The 21,393-nt window shown below is 29.4% G+C and overlaps 1 protein-coding gene across 3 annotated transcripts in view; it reads left to right on the top strand.

Annotated features, from left to right (window-relative positions):
- The window catches only part of Nectin3 (nectin cell adhesion molecule 3), a 150,886-nt gene that overhangs the window by 68,001 nt on the left and 61,492 nt on the right, over positions 1-21,393 (top strand). For 2 of the 3 annotated variants that reach the window (XM_046464028.2, XM_058585466.1), the window contains exons 5-7: positions 773-924; positions 17,847-17,985; positions 20,480-20,564. In XM_046464028.2, the coding sequence (XP_046319984.1) occupies positions 773-924; positions 17,847-17,985; positions 20,480-20,564 (376 nt within the window). Of the gene's footprint in view, positions 1-772; positions 925-7,046; positions 10,105-17,846; positions 17,986-20,479; positions 20,565-21,393 lie in introns of those variants that run through there. The other variant, XM_046464027.2, reaches the window with a different exon arrangement.

Raw genomic sequence — 21,393 nt, 5'->3', positions numbered from 1 at the left:
CAGAGTGCAATATATACTATTTGAAGACTTCCTAGCTTTGAGGGTCTGGGCTGCAAAATCAGCTGAGATTCAGATTGGTTTCTCCTAAATGTGACCTATTGTTTTTCTCTGGCAGTTTTTATAACAGTCTATCAAAAAGTCTATTTTGTACATAAGGCATGTCATAATAATGTGCCTTGGTATGGGTCTGTTTTAATTTTTATATTTTGGGTCCTGTAAGCCTCTCCTGTATTTGATTTTCCATATCATTCTTAAGGTTTGAGAAATTTTCAGACATTAATTCCTTGAATGATTGTTCCTTCCTTTGGTTTGTATCTTTGTATGCTCTCTATAACTATATTATAGAAGATGCCAAAACATCTTTTCACTAAGAAAATTGTAGTTTGTTTATGTTTATTCATAATTCATGGAGAATTTTAATTGCTTTGAAATTATTGATAATACCATAAAATAATATTTTTCTAATTTGTAGTTTTCTGAATACATATTTTTAAAACCAATTTTTTCTCTTCTTTCTTCCTATTCTATTCTGTCCATCTAGTTACACTTACATGGATTAATATTTGGAAAGAATAGGTATACTTAATGGACTTTTCTCTAATACTTATTTATTAAAATGAAAATTTCTTATGTGTTTTTGTTTCATAGTTAATTGTATCTGAAATATAATGATTATTTTACTAGCATCGAAAATTAATGTTTTTTAAAAAATAATTGTCAATAAATTCTGTATGAAGATACTTAAAATAATTTTATGCTTTTTAAAATCTAGGTTGGATGGACAATGGCTTGATGGTTTGTTGGCTTCAGACAATACTCTTCATTTTGTCCATCCACTGACTTTCAATTATTCTGGTGTTTATGTCTGTAAAGTGACCAATTCCCTTGGTCAAAGAAGTGATCAAAAGGTCATCTACATTTCAGGTAAGTTACTGTCTACTTGCAAAATACCTTACTTAAAATATTCCTTTGGTAACAATTATATAATAATGTGATACAGTAATAAAGGTATAGATTCATCAGTGTAAAGTTTTCCAGATATATAAAAGGCATATGATGAAGTAATACCTGTCTGAAATACATATATAAGGTGGTATTCTTAAAGAAATTACAAAATATCTATATAGCTTTATATATATTTTAATATGTATAGTTTTCAGTTAAGTTGTATTACTTATTTTTTTATTTTTTAATATTTTTTTAGTTGTTGATAGACCTTTATTTTATTTATTTATTTTTATGTGGTACTGAGAATCTAATCCAGTGCCTCACATATGCTAGGAAAGTGCACTAAAACTGAGCCACAGTCCCAGTCCTACTTGTTTCTTTTATAGGTATTGTGCCTTTCTAAATTCTTTTGTCTTTAAACAAAGAACGGTGATTTTCTATTCCCCCTTTGCTGAATACTCTGCATACATTTGTCTGATAAATAAAATAGGATATTAACTTTGATAACCTGCTTTGTTAAATAACATTACTTTCGACCTGACTATGTTGGGTTACTGAGAGGTGAAGTAGGAATGCTCTTGAAAATATTTTAATGAAATAGAATGTACTTTTTTTCTTATGGTCAGTTGTTAAGCTGGTAAGAACTTAGGCTTTCACTTATTATTTGTCTCATCAAATGTTAATTTGGCTGAATATGAATTTGGCCATTCACATTGTAGTTATCAATTATTAATGGAATCCTTATTTAGAAACAATATATAAATTATTTTGGGTAACTACTTAACTGTAAGTATATATCAAGCTATATGTTTAACAAATGGAAAATTAAGGGGAAAGTATAATAGAATCTAAATTGCAGATTTGTATGATAATTGTTGAATGGGTAATTAAAGTTTTATCTCTTTAAATCTAAAAGTAAATAAATTAGAGATATAAAATTTTTCATGATTGCTTAAATGTTATATTCTCAGACCTATGTAATCATTCAAGCTGAGCTTATATTATTTTCTCATAGTACTCACCACAATTTATAGTTGTTTTCATATTTGTTTATTATTGATCCTCAAATTTAAGCACCTTGTATTTATTTTATCCACTACTGTATACTCAGCAATTATCTTAGTGCCTAGCACAATGATAGACTCAAATATTTTTTTGTATTATACCTGCAAGAAGCTTAGTGCTATATACATCCCTACCTCTTTCTGCTAGTAACAATGCTTTTGTGGAAATCTGAGGGAGATTAACCATTAGTAAATGTCTTTCTTCCATTAGGGGATAAGCCATAGGAAACACATATTTAAAATGTAATTACCTGAAGTCTGTTTATTTTTGTGCCTATTGTACAGTTTGGTGTGGGATATTATTTGTAAATTTTAGGCTTTCCTGTACTCCTATTAATAGAACTCAATTTGGACGCTCTTAATATATGCTAATTCCATTTATGATATCCTAAGTTTATATCTTTTTGGCATTCTGCGTCCACTTCACAGTATCACTGATTTGTATTTTCAACTGCTTATTAATGATCATTAACTATATGTAGCAGTTGAATGGACATTTACAGTTTAACATGTTAAAAATGAAATTCTGATCTTATACCTGCCTCTTAACACCAATCCTGTTTTTCTACAGGTTTTCTAACTCAATTTTTTGTAGTTCTAGTCTTGAAAGTATCGTTAATTTTACTTTTTCTCTCAGACTCTATGCTGTCCATAAAGAAATCCGTGTCAGCTTTCCCATTGCATTAAATTGAATTCTATCAGTTATCTACCACTTCCCTGCTACCACGATGATCCAAGCCATCAGCAACTCTTTAACATCAGTATTAACATAGTCATTTAATATCTCCCATTTTGAATCTGTTATCCTTTAATCTGTCATCAGATGAGCAACCAGAGTGATCATTTTAGAACTATGCCAAATCATGTTGTTCTTCTTCTCAGAACCTTCTGTGAACTTTCCATTTTACCTACATTGAGAACCAAAATTTTATAGTGACTTACAAGGTTCTGTACTTGTTCTGGTACCAAATTACCTCTTTGACCTCATTCTTTTATATACCCTTTGCTCACTAGCTCAGCCATACTGGCCTCTTTTTTCTTGTTTGAACACGACAGATATATTTCTGCCCATCAGTCTTTGCATTTTCTGTTTCTACTGCTTGGAGTGCTCTTCCACAAGAGTATTTTCATACCTATTTACCCCACATCTTTTAGGTCTTTGATAAAGTACTGCATTTTTGAGTAAGGTCTTTCTGTTTTCATGATTGTAAAATTGAAAATCTTCTCTTCTTACTCTTTCACCCCTTTTTGTCCTGCTGTGCCTTACTTTTCTCTCAAACACTTATTGCTATGTGACATACTGCATATTGTGTTCATATGCTTGTCTAATTTTGCACTCACCAGAATTTAAGTCCTAAGAGGGAAGAATTTTTGTCCACTTTAATCACTGTTGTATTTCCATCATCTGCAGTTTTGAATGTAATAGGTATTCGGTACATTTTTGTTTATGTATGTATGTATGAATGAATAAGTTTGAGAAGAGAATAAGCAGGAAAGAATTAAAATTCCAGAATTTGCTTTTATGTAATTTTATTTGCCTTAATTAAGGGACTGATCACTTTACACATTTTTAAAAATCAACATCTACTAAATCTTTATAAGAATGAAAATCAAATTTTAAGAAAATGTGAAAATTAGTTAATTATTGCTAGATATTTCAGAAGAAGAAAGCAGTATGTGAAATGATTTTCTTCCAAGTGATCAAGAATTAGACTTTACCTTTCTACCCAAGAGTCTACACAATACAGTATACTATGCCAGGTTTAGTTTACTTTGGTAAGAGTTTCTTGGAGTTTACCAAGAATCATGGGTATAATATTGCTTTAAAAAAATTAACTATTTCGTAAAACCTTTTAAATCAGAATAAAAGGCCATAATTAAAACAGAATAAACAGTTATTTTTTTCATTGTAAACTTTAGAAAATTTTACCTCAGTATTGTTGAAATAGACACCTTAAACTTTTAGAAATGATTTTTAAAAATATAAAAGAAATATATCTTATGATGAGTCTCAAAGTTCTACTTAGAACACAGTAGAGTTAACAACTGTGAGTCAAATTGTTTTAAATTTTATTACCCATTTTCCCATACTGTTAGACATATGATTTTGAATAAGAGGCCCTTGATTCATGATTGTGATTTTCAACTGTAAATATAGATTCTACTCTAATATATTTTCACTATCCTGGGGTGCAGTGGCTCTTTATCCGATACTGAATATTGGACGTTGTTTTTCTTGTTTGCTTTTTTCCTCCCTGATTTTTCTCATATTTTCTTTAAAAATAGAAAAACAAAATTTTAAATGTCAAATAAACTCCCCTATGCCTAAAATTGTATTCCTCTGAAAAAGTTGAATTTCAGATCATACTGATTTGAGGGTCGAGACACAATGTCAAAACTAAACAATCAACATTTAGCATGCCTTAAGTTTTAAAATGCATGGATTTGTTTATTTAAACAACCCATAAAAGTCTAAAGAAATAGAAGTAATCCATGTAATTTTTTCATGGATTTTTAATTTATTTATTAGGCAAAAATCTACCTTATAGCTATTACTAGACTATTTTTACTAAACTATAGCTACCTTACTAAACTATTTTTCTGTTTGATAGGAGACATTAGTTAAAAAAGAAACTTAAGAACTTAAGAGAGGAAATCAGGATGTTCTAGAGTCCATTATATATCTATTATATTCTCATTTATCACACATTCAATAAAAAAATTTTAAAAATGTGTCTGACTGAAAAATATGGAATGATATTGGGAACAATTTTTATATCATGATAAATAAGTACCTGTTTATGATTATAAAATAGTCTTGCCTCATTTGAATTATGACTTTCATTCTAAATTTAAAAATAAATAAAATTCTCATATACATTTTCATATGTTTAAAATACAAAATGATGAAGTATTAAAAATATTCTCTATGCAATGATACTAATAGGATGTCTGTGCTGTATTTAACATTGATTAAGGAGAAGGATAGTGGATTGAAACTTATAGGATCACTAACAAAACTAAATTAAACAAAATTTAATTTTTTTAGTAGATTTTTCTGAAATCTGTATTTTGTTGAAAATGAATGAAATGAACATTAGACATCCATCAGTATTCATATAAAGAACTTTGCAAGTAGAAATAAAAGTGTCAATTATTATTTTTAGGATATGTGGTAAAAATGTTCAGTTATTTGTGTATACTTCATCAGCTCAAGTATATGCACTCTTCTGAGAAACCCAGGAACATATTAGAAGTTACGAAAAAACCAAATTGGAATATGACAAATATATGTATATCATAAATAATTTATGTAGATCTGTACTTAAATGTGCTGATGTCAGTTTGTTTTGATAGTTTTCTTTGAGAATCACTAAAGATGGCATTCAGTACTTAAAACTTGACTTCCCTGTTACTCTTTCTCTTTCAAAAACACAAATCATCTTACAAATGATTTAAGTTAGTGTATTTCTTTATTCTTTATTATCTTAATTCTATAAAGTTGGATTGTATGAGCTTTTACTCCTTTTATCCTAGAAATAATCTTCCAATTCCACATTTGTTTGTTCAGCTAGTGAATATGTTCTTAAAAATTATAACTCTTCCTTGATTCTCTTACATATACTATGATAACTAATACTCACTTCAGAGTACTTGACCAGGGTTACCTGTTATATCAGTTTTAGTCAGGAAATTAGTTATACTGTTATTTGTTAAGTTTTATACTGTACTTGCTAAATTTTTACCACATTCTATACATATGGCATACCGTGATGAAACCTGTTTCAGTAAGTATTTTTCTTTAGCTTGTAATATTAGAATAACTTACCCATGTAGATTTAGTATTTTTCTAACAATCACATTTTTAAAACTCTGTCAGTACCACTCATTTAAAAAATTAATTGTAGGATATTACCATTTGGGTCGTTTATTTTTATCTAAGAAAATATTCAAGATTTTTAAGCTCATCTTTTCTTCAAACTTTAGAATTTTTTGTGTAACATGACCTACAAATACTACTTAATTGATAATTAACCAGTCTTTAATTTTTACTATTCATGTTTAGTTGCTTTTTAATATTAATGGCTATTTACTCGTGTAATCTAATGTCTGTATACAGGTTCATTTGCATCTAATATTTAATTATTATTTGAATGTTCTCTCTAAAATATTAGCTTTTTGTGAGATGCTGTCTTGAGCAATTATATTAAATTTTGTAGGTATAGCTGAAATTCCTTAATTTTCTAAGTGTTCACCTATGTTAATCATGGAGTATTAGATGGTTTTTACTACATTGTAGATTATAATATTTTTACTTTGTTTTATTTATCAGTCTCTTTTGATAATAGCTATTTGGCTAACACAATTTAAACACATGATTTATGTTTTTTAAATTACTTAGTAATTGTCCTTACTGCATATTTCCTTTATAAAAATTTAGAGTACTCTTTATCTAAGAAAGAATATTTTTGAGAGAATTATTAAACCAACAACTTATACTGTGCCACCTTAACAAGATTCTATAGTTTTTCATTCTTTGAAAAATAAGTTCAGATTTTACCTTTTAGGTAAAGATGGACATCAAGAAAACTTTTAGTTTTTTATTCTTTCATTTTATTTATTTGTACTACTCGCTAAGAAAATATACATTTGATTACTTAATTTAATTTAATGTTTTGTACAATAATGCTTGAGCCAGCTCTATATAAGACACTGAAGTAATAATCTACATTAAAACAAAAACAGCAACTTTTTATTCCTAGAGTACAGTACACTTTTAAACTTGGAATAAAGTTATTTAGTATTCATTCTTTTCACTGTATTAGTAACTGACTAAGTGTCAGTTTTGTTATTTTTTAAAAGTATATAAAAGTACCATTACTGTCTAATCTTAATCAAATTAAGAATGAAAAACTATTGTTACTATGAATATATATTCATTAACTGTGCTATCTTTTCAACTTGCTGCTGAATTAGCCTACATTGACATTCTTTGCTTTTCTGTGTCTTGTCTATCTTTACTGTTTCCATTAGATCCTCCTACTACTACCACCCTTCAGCCTACAATTCATTGGCATCCCTCAACTGCTGTCACCGAGGATCTAGCAACAGAACCTAAAAAATTGCCTTTCCCATTGTCAACTTTGGCAACAATTAAGGATGACACAATTGGCACAGTCATTGCTAGTGTAGTGGGGGGGGCTCTTTTCATAGTACTTGTGAGTGTTTTGGCTGGAATATTCTGCTATAGGAGAAGACGGACGTTTCGTGGAGACTATTTTGCCAAGAACTACATTCCACCATCAGATATGCAAAAAGAATCACAAATAGATGTTCTTCAACAAGATGAGCTTGATTCTTACCCAGACAGTGTAAAAAAAGAAAACAAAATTCCAGTGAACAATCTTATACGAAAAGACTATTTAGAAGAGCCTGAAAAAACTCAGTGGAACAATGTAGAAAATCTCAATAGGTTTGAAAGACCAATGGATTATTACGAAGATCTAAAAATGGGAATGAAGTTTGTCAGCGATGAACATTATGAGGAAAATGAAGATGACTTAGTTTCACATGTAGATGGTTCCGTAATTTCCAGGAGGGAGTGGTATGTTTAGCGACCACTAAATGTGACTTAACTATGTACAATGTTTCATTCATACTAGTTGATCATTTTCAGATTGTTCATACTTTTCTTGAGGAAGAATAAGCTTTTTCAAGTTGATTTTCGAGCTTTTTATATTCTAATCTGACAAATGAAAATGTAAAATCTGGGTTCAATGTATCTGAGCTGCTTTACAATTTTTTTCAATGCTGTACTACTGTCTCAAGATTTAAATTTTAATGCAGAGTACTTTATTGGTCTGAGGCACACAGGTAAGAAGAAATGTCAACGTTAAATGTGTGACGTTTTTGGTACAAAAATTAAAAAAAAAAAAAAACAAAAAGAAACTACCTTGGCATTGTGTATTAAATGTTTACCTAAGACTATAATCTCAAGTATAATGTTTGTTAAACATATACCTCTTAAAATTTATCACCACTAAATGATACTACATCAAAATTGACTATAAAGGCAATTCAAAATATGTTTATATATATTTTTAGTATACTAAAAATATTCAGCCTGATGGAACATCTTTCCTTTTCAAACATTATTTTCTAAGTTTCTATACAAATGAAATCTTTACCTCTGCATTTTAATGAGCCTTGCCATAATTACTGTAGAATGGCTTTTCAAAGATATTTTGTTGCACTAAAACTGTGGTAGTAAACTCCATCAACATGATGTGTGAAAGAGTATCATTAGCTGGTCAATATTTTTGTCTCAAATACATAGAAGAGTAATAAAATACATGCCTTCTAAACATGATAATTATTACAGTTTTTGTCATCTCTGTGAGACAGTTCTTGAAATTGTCCTGTGAACATGAATTTTGGTACATTAAGCAGTAGCCTTATTTTAATGCTTTATACAAATAGTTTAAATATACAAGTAGTAATGAACATATGGTACACAATTAAATACAGAACAGAAAGGGCATTTCACTATACCGGCATACCAGTTTTAGAGATGAGGTATTTCAGCCAGGAATCTGTACAAAGGATTTTCTACACCATCTTGTTTAAGTTATTTAATGTTGATGTTGTTCAAACGGGTAAATGTACAGGAAAAAAATTAAACTTGGAAACTTGGAATTTAACTAGAAAATTTTGAATTGTAGAACCAATTGGTAATATTTGCTGATGAATATTGGCAGTCCATCCCTTTTTTCCTCTTATTTCCTCCTAAATGTATGTATGTGTTTTAAGATTTTTCTTTCTCCAATTAAAACTGGAAACATCATGAGGGGTATTTTTTGTTTTGTTTTGTTTTGGTTTTTTTTTTTTTTTTTTTTTTTTACAGAATTCATTAAGTGTATTCTTTCCAGAATCATGTATGTTTTGAGAAAGAAATGTTATCTAAATCTTGAAATGTGAATCATCTTTGGGAGGTAGTTAAATGACTTCTACAGTGGAATTCTATAAATTTGTAATCATAAAGACAGCTGTTTTGAGGTCCAGAGAATGTGTTTTGTTGATTCATTAGGAAAAAAAAAAAAAAAGACTGTGTAGAATAAATGTTTTACCAGGGCAGTGAAGTAGAAGTAGAATCATTAGGAGAATCACAAATCAAATAAATTTTTTTTAACAAAAAGGTGAAGTAGGTACTTTATTAACCCTCCCAACCACCCATGCTTCCCAATCCTTATCAAATCAAAAATGTGGTATAGAAGGCAAAAGTCTTACATGCAAGTAGTGAAAACGTTATTTTAAATAATAATGAACCAGTTTTCTTTAGAAGTATTTGCATAAATTAGAAATTCTTCCCTAATACTTATAAGTCTATAATATCAGTTTAAGGAATAAAGTTAAGTTCATGGTTACCTTGTTTAAAATGTCTGTGTTTTAATATAGTTTAACCACTTATATGCAGATACTAAGACTTCTTAGTCTAAGTCATTGGAAGGAAATGTTAATAATACAATGTGATTGAAATAACTTTATTTTTAATTTAAATATCAGCAGAGATATCAGTCACAAGAAAGATAGGTCTAAAATTTCTTCTCATAAAAATGTAAATTTGTAATTTTGTGGCTTTTCTGATCAAAATTATCTTTATAAATAAGGGTTGGAAATGCTGTATGAATATGAGCTGAATAGTCATGTTTAGGATTTTATGTAAATCTCAATCTGAGTATAATCTGAAAGAAATAGCAATGTATTTCAAGAACTGTTTTTCAAAAATATCTCCTTACTGATTATAACCTTTTTACTTTGTCATCTTATGTGGTTAGTTTTTTTGTTTTGTTTTTGTGGGAGAAGGCAACTTGAAAACACAGAAGTGAGTATTTGATATGTTCTGTATCCTTAATCTGAATCATGTGGCGTACCAAAAGGTTTCAAAGTTTTAGGAATCCTATACTGGTGCTTAAGATGTTTTGGAAGCATTGCACTGTTGCTTACTAGAGGTTTATGTATATATGGTACTGTACATAGGGAATGGTTTGTAAACATAAATAGTTACATGAAATAAACATTTTTGTTAAATTAATTTTTGAATATCAGTTATGTGCCCAGCTAATTATTAGGTATATATGAAATTCTAGTACCTTCTTGGAAAAGATAAAGGAATGATTTCTACTATTCTGGGGCGATATTTACATTTTTTTCTTTTCATATGCTTTCAACCATTTTTCCTTTAGGATTTTTTTTCCTACTGGTTAAAGTATTTCAATAATACAATGAAAATAAATACAACTCTTTTTTTCCTACCATTTTATTAAAATACACTGAAATGTTTAGTAGGCTAGGGGCTAACTTTAAAGATGATTTTTGACTCTGTAGTTTTTGTCATATGCCTAACAGAACTTTTTATTTTTGATAATTTTGATATTAAGGAAACCACTAAGATTTTTGGTAGTAAATCTAGCTTCTGATAGCCATTTGTAGTAAAGTTTAAGGTAATGATGGCTACATGTTTTGCATTAAGGAACCATAGAAAGTACAAAATGGAAGTGCAAAAACAGAAATGTGGCCGTTTCACATGCAAGAAAATGTGATTTGAGTTTCATTTTTATTTTGGTAAATACTGCTAAAACAAAATATATGAACATGTAAGAAGTTGTTATTATGTGGAAGTAATCAATGTACAGTATAAGAAAGGAAGAAATGGTACCCATATTGAAATGTGAATTCTAGTAGGGGAATAGAGTATAAATTGAATATTTTTTTTCTATTTACTCATCAACTAGAAATGCACTCTCCATGAAAAGGTCCTTTCTCAAATTTTTTGACATGTTGGGTTTGAGTTTAATTGCAGTTTTCATATTGTGTGTTAGCTCCAATAGTCATGCAACAAACTATTGAAGTTTAAAAATACTCAAAGTACTTTTCCATATTGAGACTGACTTTGTATTACCTTCATCCTCATTTTGCTTACCAGTGGTGTATATGTGTGTGTATGTGATGTATTTTCTTTAATTAACAATCAAAATATGATTTAAGATTTGTGGGAATTAGAATGTGGCTTATTTCTCTTCCCAATAATCAGGTTAAGAACATAGGTAAATAAAGTTTGGGAGGCGCATGTAGGTTGCCACGTTAGTCATTAAAATTTGACTTTAACCATTTGATTCCATATATATATCATCTCATGAATAGCATTCAAAAATGTTTGAAAAAATTGTAAAGAACATGTACCATTTTTATTTTCCCTGTAATTACTCCCTAAAACAATAGAATATAACACCTATTTACATGTCATTAGGTAATAGTAATCTAGATATTATTTAAATTATAAAAGAAGATATATGCAGATACTAAATTACAAGGAATTGAGCATCCCCAGATTTTGGTATCACGGATCCTGGAACTAATTCTGTGGATACTGATGGATAACTGTATTGGCTTTCAGTTGAAATTAATATATTTTGAATGGTATTTATGTTGCTATTTAGTGATGTTTACATATTGCTTGTGAACAGTTTTGATTAAAAATGTCATTGTTTAGAATTGTTTCTCCCGATTCCTATTTCTGACATTTTAAAATTATTATATATATATATATATATATATATATATATATATATATATATATATATATTTTAAAGTTTACATTATGTTAGAACAAGAAGCCATTTTTTGAATAACATACAAATTGGATTATTGTGTTCCCTCTTGTTATGCCAGTAAAATTTTGTTCATAAGAGTCTTTAGAAAATAGTGTCCACACAATACAAATTTTTATGTTTTAAAAAACGTCTTCTGATTTCTTCTATTATTTAAAGAAAAGCCATGAAGTGATTTTTATTTTTTTAAAGTACATACCTACTTTGACCTGAGTGGTGATATGTTTCCATCAAGATTTGAAACCAAACATAGTTGTACAAAAGCTTTTGATATATATATATATATATATATATATATAATCTATCTATCTTTAGGAGTCTTTTCTTGAACCTTGGTGATTCATGTTCATTTCATTTTGAAAGGGTAAAACGTGTTTCAATTTTGGAATAATCTTATTTCACATGGCTTTTAGCTAATAATGCTATTCCTTCTGGCTAGGCACTTGGATGAAGCCAACCAAGTGACTTTTAGGAGAATAACTTTTATAATTTTATTATAGAAAATTATACAAAAATGAGAATAATTAACTTTTTTTCTCATTTCAATTATTGTAAAATTTACCATCAATTTTGTTTCATTTAAACCTTTAGCCATGAACTCCTTGCCATTCCCTCATTAGTATAATAAATCAGTATGTTTCCCTAGAAAGGTAATGACTGTTGAGAAATTAACCATAGTATCATTATTATATCAAATACCTTAATAGCAAGTAGTGAGTGTTCAAACACTCACTAATCATATTTGTCACCTCATTAGATTGCTATGGTTTTACTTCACAATTTAACTGATAAAGTTTGTGTTAGGAGTAAGGTGTTTGCATTACTTTTTGTTAGGTATACCTGCATATATTGTGGTTGCTAGAAATGTGTTACTTCCCCTCCCTACCCATATTTTTCCCTTGTAGTTTATTTGTTGGATAAACTGCTTCATTTTTACTACACTTTCCCAATTTGGGTTGTTCTAGTTGTACCCCAAATATGCCTCTCCACATTTTCTATAAATTAGTAGAAATATCTGTAGTTTTTAATTAGATTCAGATTTTATTTTTGGCCAAGATTACTTAAAAGGTGGTGTATATTCTTTCACTAGAAGGCACTTAATGCCAGTTTTTCTATTTTGATATTAGCAGCCATTTGATAGTCAATACTTAGACAATTAACAGGGAACTTTCTCAATGTCTATATTTGTTAACATACCATGTGCTTTGATATTATGTCCTACCAAATGTTTCTTTTACTTCCGTTTTGCACATTGGAAAACCAGTCCATATTCAAAGTCCAGTTCAAATGATAGATTTATGAAAGTTTCTTCTTAGAATTAGTAACTGCTGCCTATATCCTTTGTTTCAAGTTCCATTCATCACAACTCACTTCACATTTTATCATTTTATTCTAGTTTTTGCTTATCTTTCCTAGACTCTCCATTAAAAATTCATATATACTTAAATTATATTTGTGGTACTATAGCAACTTGACTATATACATTATAAAAATGGCAATTTTAACTGATGGAATAATTTTTTAAGATTAATGTTTTGTTATTAAAGCGATAATAAAGAAAACCTTAATTATTTTGGTAATAACTGTCTTTCATCTTTGAAATTAACCTTTTTTCTTACTAAAAACATTGGAAAAAGCACATGATTGTGCTTCATTTGTTTTTTCTTCTTGGTTTTATACTTTGTGATTCAATGATTTAACAATAATATATATTACTACTTGGTTAAGTGTGTTAGCCAAAATGCTACCTATGAAACCTAACTAGATTCAAAAGGAAGAAGCAATATTATTGGGAACTTCAACAGTATTCATCCCAACTCCTCTTTTTAGACTCTTTATAGAGCTTGTTTTTATGTGCAAGGTTTTTGGATTTTTTAGTGCCTTGCTAATGACAATCATGTTACCTTGGGCATTAGGTTGTTTCAGCCCAGTATAGGTTTAGTGTGATGTATGTGTGTGTGTGTGTGTGTGTATATATATATTGTAGTTAGACACAGTGTCTTACTTTTATTTTATTTATTTTTATGTAGTGTGAGGATCGAACCCAGGACTTGCACATGCTAGGTGAGCGCTCTACTGCCAAGCCACAACCCCAGCCCTAGTGTGAGGTTTATTGTTAATGAGTAAATATAAATCTGTATTTTAGTTGATCTCCTGATGTATTTGATTTTTTTTAATCAATTTGTCATCTCATTAGATTGCCATAGTTTTATTTCACGATGTAACTGATAAAGTTTGTGTTAGGAATAAGGTGTTTGCATTATTTTTTGTTAAGTGTACCTGTATTGGTATTATCTTCATTATATCAATTCTTTTCAGGAATGAATCAGTACTTACTGGTATATAACAGATTAGCACTGATAACCCCATGTAGTACATGTGTCAGGTGTTTTTCTTTCACATGAAACTCCTATACAGTTCCTCCTTTACATTTTTAATTGTTTGTTAAATTTAAGTATCAGCTAATTCAGCTGAGCTCTCCTGTCATAAGATGTATGCATATGAGAAGGAAAAACCAAGTTACTACTACTGAAAAAAAAAAAAAACAGTACTGCAGGTGTTTTGTGTGGCAGGTAAAACATCTGCCCCATCCACCAAGTGCTGCTGTCAGAGCCAATTCTTGTGCACTATTGAATATTGAGTTTATTGAATTATTTTTAAATATAAGCAGTGAAATTTCTTTACTTGATTTGATCATGCATATTTCATGCATTCTGTGACCTCACTTTGGGAATTTTTTCTTTTTTGATCACCTAAAGATTCATTCTTGCATTCCTAACCCTTAGCACAATGCTTGGAACATATTAGATTTTTAGTAGTTTGTTGGATAAGAGACTGTGACGTCTTACCTGATCCAAATAGAGCATTTTTAATAAATATTAGAGATTAGAATTAGTGTGGATATAAAGGCTTAGATGTCATATTAAGATAAAATTAAAGGGATAGTTTAAAAATGAAGAATGAAGGACTGGTATGTGTAGCTCATTGGCAATAACCTTGCTTAGCATGCAGGAAGCTCCATATTGGATTCCCAACATTTATACATTTAATTGGAGGGAAAAATGGGAGTGGGTATGGGAGCAAATAAAAGATTGTAGGTCATTGCATTAATCTTTGAATGGTGTGATGTGATCACTGAAGTTTTTGCAAAAGAAACAAGAATATCTTGTCTCACTTTCAGAGATGGATTAGGTGTGCACATAATGCTTGATTAACTTTCACATTTCTATTCATTTTTTATTACAGTGTTAATGAAGAAAGCCTTAATGTCTGTAATATTTGCCATGTGCATACTTTTTCCAAAAAGTAATTTTTTTGTGTAAATTTTTTTAGTATGATTTGTAATTGATTTTGAACATTTTCTTAGAGGCTATATACATGATATCTTCTATAGGTGATATACCTTTGTTGTTATCATGGAATGCTATTTTTCTTTTTCTTTTTTTTTGGAGGTGAGTTGTCATTGCATATTGTGGCTACTATTATAGCAACAAGCTACTCTTTTTAGAGACGTGTGCATCAGTTTTCATGGTCAATGTAACACACTTTTGTCCTTTTATTTTTCCTTTACTTATAAACGTTATTAGACTTTAAGAACATCTTAAGTGGTGGTAATGTTGCTTCTTGTCAGCCATCAGTAAACTAGCTTAGCATTTAATAATGCTAACTTATAAATTAGCATGTTTGATTTTTTCCTTGTCATGTTTTTTTTTTTTTTTTTTTGGAATTATATATGTGGTATATGTGTGTTTAAGTGGGATGTTGGAGTGGCAGTGTAGTGACTAAGTTCTCAGTTTTCATCAAAATCCTATGATTTGAATGCATGATATTTTTTACCTCTTTGCATTTCATACTGTATTTATTGACTGCTGTCCTTCAAATTTTAATATTCTTAAATATAGTACATATTTCCCTTTCTCAATTAGTAAAAGAGTTGTAAAAGGAAATACGTACTATATTCCATTATGTATTTAACACAAATTTTACCCCCATTATCTGTTTGATGAATGGATTCATACTTAATTTTCTTCCATTTGCTCATTTCAGCACTCAACATCCTGTTATGATATTAAGAAGAGGTATGCAAAAGAGAGGATAAATATGAATAAATGGAATAAATGGAACTAGGTGAAAAAAAATGCCTAAATTAAGATAGAAGGAAATACAGTAGTATAGTAGTATACATAGAGTCAACTCTCAGCTGTAGACGCCTTGAGTTAGAAATGATAAGTCTAATGTGACAGAATTGGATAACAAGGTAATAATTAAAATGTTAAAAATAATATATATTCGAATATTCAGAATACTAAAATATTGTATCTAGGGTTGGGAATTTGGACATTAAAGTATACATGATTATGTTTTATACTTGCAATGCACTACTAAAGTTCAGATTATTGCTAAGATTAAGTGAAAGCCTTTATTGAAGATATGAAGTTTGATGAAAACTCAGTTATGACCTGTAGATTAAGAATCTCAATTTTAGCTATTAAAGATTGGTAGAGTCATCTCCTTTACAGTCAATGGTAAAACTGACCAATGGACAAGGCTGTAATTTATGTGATGGGGAAAATGAAAATGTAGGATATATTTTTCATAAATCATCCCAAATCTTCAACATTTATAAGTGCTGAGTAAATTTGCACTGTGTTCCATTTTTTTTCCTCATCCAGTACATAGTGAAATGGAAATACTAGAGATTAATGAGCAACAATAGATCTAGAGTGAGGCTAAAAAATGACACATTAATAAATAAATGCAGAATAGTAAGTATTTATGAAGAAATATTTATGATTGGAAGGAAAGTAAAATGTTCTTTTTGACCATTTAACACACCATGTGGCCACAATAAAATAGAAGATACTTCTAAATACATACTTAAATGGCAAGACTATGACATGATGTTAAGTAGATGAAATAGTCAATCCTTACAGTGCTTTAATATTTAAATTTCCCATATCTGGATCTGGATAGTAATTGAAATTGTTTAACAATATTTGTGAATAAATCAATTTAAGTGAAAACTAAGCTTTTATTAGCAAATAGGTAGCCCAAAATTCAAGTCTACATTAGACATTGCAAAAGAAAACATTATTCCCCAAACAAGGACATGAGGGTGAAGACTTTTACCCTTCCCACTCTTTTTTTCTTTGCTACTCATTGACTCAATGATCATAGGTAAATCATTCAACTTTAGAACCACAGTATTTTTCATTTATAAAATGTTATTTTCAATATCTTTTATTGGTTAGAAGGATAAAACAAAATCATGTATATAAAGAAACTTGCAACTTATGAATCACCTCACAAATTTAGTTGAATTTAATACGACTGAAATTGTCAAAATAATATACATAGGATCCATGGTTTGGTCATGTCCTTTAATACTTCCTAAATTTTAAAATATAGTTTATTATAGTAATCTTAGTGGACTCATTTTGTAGTTCAAAAATATAGCAATTTAATTTTTTAAACATTGTGTGAAATGCTAACTGCTAAATACATTTATTATATTCTTTTTTACAAAATTTGTGATATAGTCTGGGAAAGAGAAGTTGATATTCAGAAGTGATATGCTATGTCAATAGCCAGATAGGAAAGAATTTCCCTTGTTGCCATGTTTAGTCTTGTTTTAAAACATTAATATTAAAAATTTAAAAAATGTTTTAGTATGCTGTCACTATTTATACTGTATTCATTTGATCTGTGGTGTTTTTTGATATTTTTCTCTTGAAGGTTTTTGGTTTCTTTAATAATAGTTTCTTTTTCATTCTAATAGAATAAAAATGGTGAATGTATGTATTGTTGGTTGACTCTTAAAGAATATTGATTTTTGATCACCTTTTAGAGTAAGAGTATAAAATTATTTTCATATTTTTTTTCTCCTCCAGACATTTAACCATAAAGAATAGATTAATTGTTGATATCTATTGGGGATATTATTTTCATAATATGAAAAAAGCAAAACTGGGGTGCTTAATAAGGAAGAAAAAAGGATGTTAACCGAATGGTACTCAAATTAATGAATTGAATTTTGGGTCCTATAAACTGACTGTTGGATACCATACTTCAATCAAATAGCATTTGCACAATTTAGAAATTAAGGTATGTAATTTCAAGAACTCTTAAAAATGTTTTGAATAGCCTAATTTTTGTTACTTTACAGATGTTCCATTTAAGCAGACCTCTTCCATAGCTGTAGCTGGAGCTGTCATTGGAGCTGTCCTTGCCCTTTTCATCATTGCGGTCTTTGTGACTGTGCTGCTCACTCCTCGGAAAAAGAGACCATCCTACCTTGACAAAGTGTAGGTAACTTTTTTTGCCTCTGTTCTACTATCACTATTCATTATGCATTAGTCTTTATATCTGCCTTTACAACTGTATGTATTTAAAGTGTCCAAGGGAGAGAAGTTAGAATAATCTAAGACTTGTTAAATACAGCAGTGGTTTCAAAATGACATCTTAAACTACATTTTAGAAAGTGAACAACATCAAGGAATCCCATAAAAATATAAATTAAGGGGCTGGGGATGTGGCTCAAGCGGTTACGCGCTCGCCTGGCATGCGTGGGGTGCTGGATTCGATCCTCAGCACCACATAAAAATAAAATAAAGGTGTTGTGTCCACCAAAAACTAAAAAAAATAAATAAATATTAAAAAATTCTCTCTCCCCTCTCTCTCTCTCTCAAAAAAAAAAAGAAAAAGAAAAGAAATATAAATTAAACAACATTTTTACCCAGAGTGTACTAGACATTTTTCCACACTACTACACATTGATACTTTATGTTGCCTATCCTCTGACTAGAAATGCAGGCCTTTGATGAAGTACTAGTTAAAGGTTTAAAAATGCCTTAGAAACTTTTAATTTTTTACTTCTTCAGATTGTGTATGTCTGTATTATATAAAGATATAGCTTTCATCTACCAAGAGTGGTTAAATACATCAAGTTTTGAAGTTTTTTGTTTTTTTTTTAAGAGAAATGCTTGTTTTTGGTGAATTATAAAATATACATGTTTTTATTCAAGGAACAAGCAACATTCTGGGCGTAATCTTTGAGATGGTTTGATAAAATAGAAATTTCACCTTGTTGCAGAATCAAATGATATATGTCTCCATTCTCAGTTCTATCAGTAGTTTTGTTGCTTTACCTGTGAACTATGAATAATACTTTTTCTACTTACTTTACATGGTTATAATGGGAATAGAATAAGATAATGTTTTATGAACTGTACAGATCTATACAAATGGCATTCTCCCCTTCCCTCCAGGGCTGAGGATCAAACCCAGGACTTCATGTAGGCTAAGCAAGCTCTCTGTGTATCTAGCTACACCCTCAGGCCCCCCACCATTTTTCTTTTATTTTGAGGTCCAATTTTACTAAGCTCCCCAGACTGACCTCCAATTTGCAATCTTCTTGCCTTAGGCTTGCAAGTAGCTAGCATTACATCCCTGCACCATCATACCTGGCTAGCATTAAATCTTCTGCTGTTTATTTATTTTTCTATTAAGGATATAAGACTGGCATTTAAAGGATGAATTCATTTTATCTTTAAAAATGCATTGTATATTATCTGCTTCTCTAATCTGGCACAATTGCCCCTCTTTTCTTTTTGGATTGAAGATATCAGGGTGTCAGTTTCAGCTCTGCCTTGATCAAATTGATGGTCTGACTATGAAAAAGTAACTTTACTTTTGTAATCCTCAGTTTGTCCTTTGATACTTTGGAGCTAAGAATTTGGTGTGATTTTCATTAGGTGAAAAAATAAAATTACATAAATAACAGTAAAGTGCTCTTTCATTGTGACACCTTTCATAAAACGATTTCTTTAATAGAGAATGACTAGCATAGTGTACCTTTGTTCTCAAATTATCACAGTCTTTTCTATAATTTCAAATACAATTTATTATTAGGTTAATGCATCACTTAAATATTTTGTTTATTTTAAAAAATTTGTTTATTAAGTATATTATTTTATGCCCATGTGAGAAATTATTAAACCACAGAGAATTTTTTACATCAGTATCTATCTATAGCTTTCATTCCCTTCATCCTTAAATATAGTCAGTCTTATGTTTTATTTACTAATTACAAGTACTGAAAATATATAATCTTTAAAAGTACAAAGATATATATATATATATAAAATTATGTTCTAAAATATAAAGAACTACAAGATATATTTAAATCTGTTTTTAGTTCACAAGTGCATTTCCTAAGCATATATTGGTCCCTTTCTTTGTTTCAGGTGGCAAGATTGATTATGATCTGTAGACTGGAAAATCTTGATTTGTGTGATGTATATTCTAAGAGTAAGGAGGTCTTTTGAAAGTCAGACTTGGAAGTATTTCCAAAATACAATATAAACTTTTTTCAGTATTATTTGAAAATAAAGTGTTTTAAATCACTTGTATGATACTCTAGAGGAAAGTGTAATGACATATTTGTTTGATTACCTTTAAAATGCAGAGATAGTCAATGTGAAAACAGTAGTTAAGTAAATTGGTCATGTACTAGATTACTTGCATAAGTGTAACTTTCAAAAAATGCTTATTCTACTTGAGCTACTTCTTAAATTAAATATGAATAAATTAGTCCTAAACATTAAAATTAATGATTACTTTCATTTTCTGTTTGGTACATTAAAGGAAAATAAGAAGTGAGTTAAACACATAAGATGGAATAATAATTTTTTTATAGTATGAGGAAAATATCCCCTTGACTTGTGAGAACTTTGATTTTTTTCTGCCTCCTTTGTTTTGCTAAATATGGCAGTCACATTTTTAACCTTTCTAATGCAGGATTGATCTTCCACCCACACATAAACCACCGCCTTTGTATGAAGAAGGATCCCCACCTTTGCCTCAAAAAGACCTTATATATCAGGTATGTTTATGAATACTCAGTCTAAAATATAATTTAAAAATCCTAAGTCATTTCTGTTTTTTTCCCAAATATTGAATAGTCATTATACATGAAATATTGCATAATGATGCATAATCATTTATGATTATCGTATCATTTATGATTATTCATCAGTTTTTATGTTTAATCATTACTCTAAAATATCTGGAGAATCAAATTATGTCTACAAATTAGTAAGAAGAATTATACCCAATGACAGGCTAAGACTAGTCAACGATATATTGAGTGCTTTTTGCTAAAACCTTATGGTAGACTTACTATTAAGTTTTATTGACATACAGATTCATTGTAAAATTGGCATTTTTATATGGAATAAAAAGTAGAAAAATGGAATGTCTTTGGTAAAGTATGGTGAAGAGCTGCTTCTCTTTGGAGTACTGTATTTTACTTTTGTTTTTTTCAGTATGGTGAAGGTCTAAATTTTAGCTTTCTTTTATTTGGCAATGAAAAAGATTTGTATTCCAGTTTAAAATTCTAAGTGTGAATATTGATCCTCAAGCTACATTTGTGATAACTTTTAGCATTTGTTTTGGAATTAGCTTACAGGTAATTCATATGAAAGTTTAGATTCACAGATTTCATTCATGTATTCTATGCCTGAATTAATCGTTTTTTCCTTAGCATTTGGCAAAATTTAAACCAAATATTTGAATTCTTTCATCCTCAGATTTAGGTGTTTTATTATTATTGTTGTTGTTTATTTCTTTTGTCTTTTTCTCATAGTATATTGGGATTCTAAATCCTTATCAAGTATTTACTTCTGGAAATAGTCTGTAATATAATCCTTTTA

This window comes from Marmota monax, unplaced genomic scaffold, assembly GCF_021218885.2.
Source record: "Marmota monax isolate L192 unplaced genomic scaffold, Marmota_monax_Labrador192_F-V1.1 WCK01_AAM20220418_F8-fsc00156, whole genome shotgun sequence".
In the NCBI taxonomy this organism is placed as follows: domain Eukaryota; kingdom Metazoa; phylum Chordata; class Mammalia; order Rodentia; family Sciuridae; genus Marmota; species Marmota monax.
Note: the sequence above shows the minus strand (reverse complement) of the source record. Positions and strands in the feature narration are given on the sequence as shown.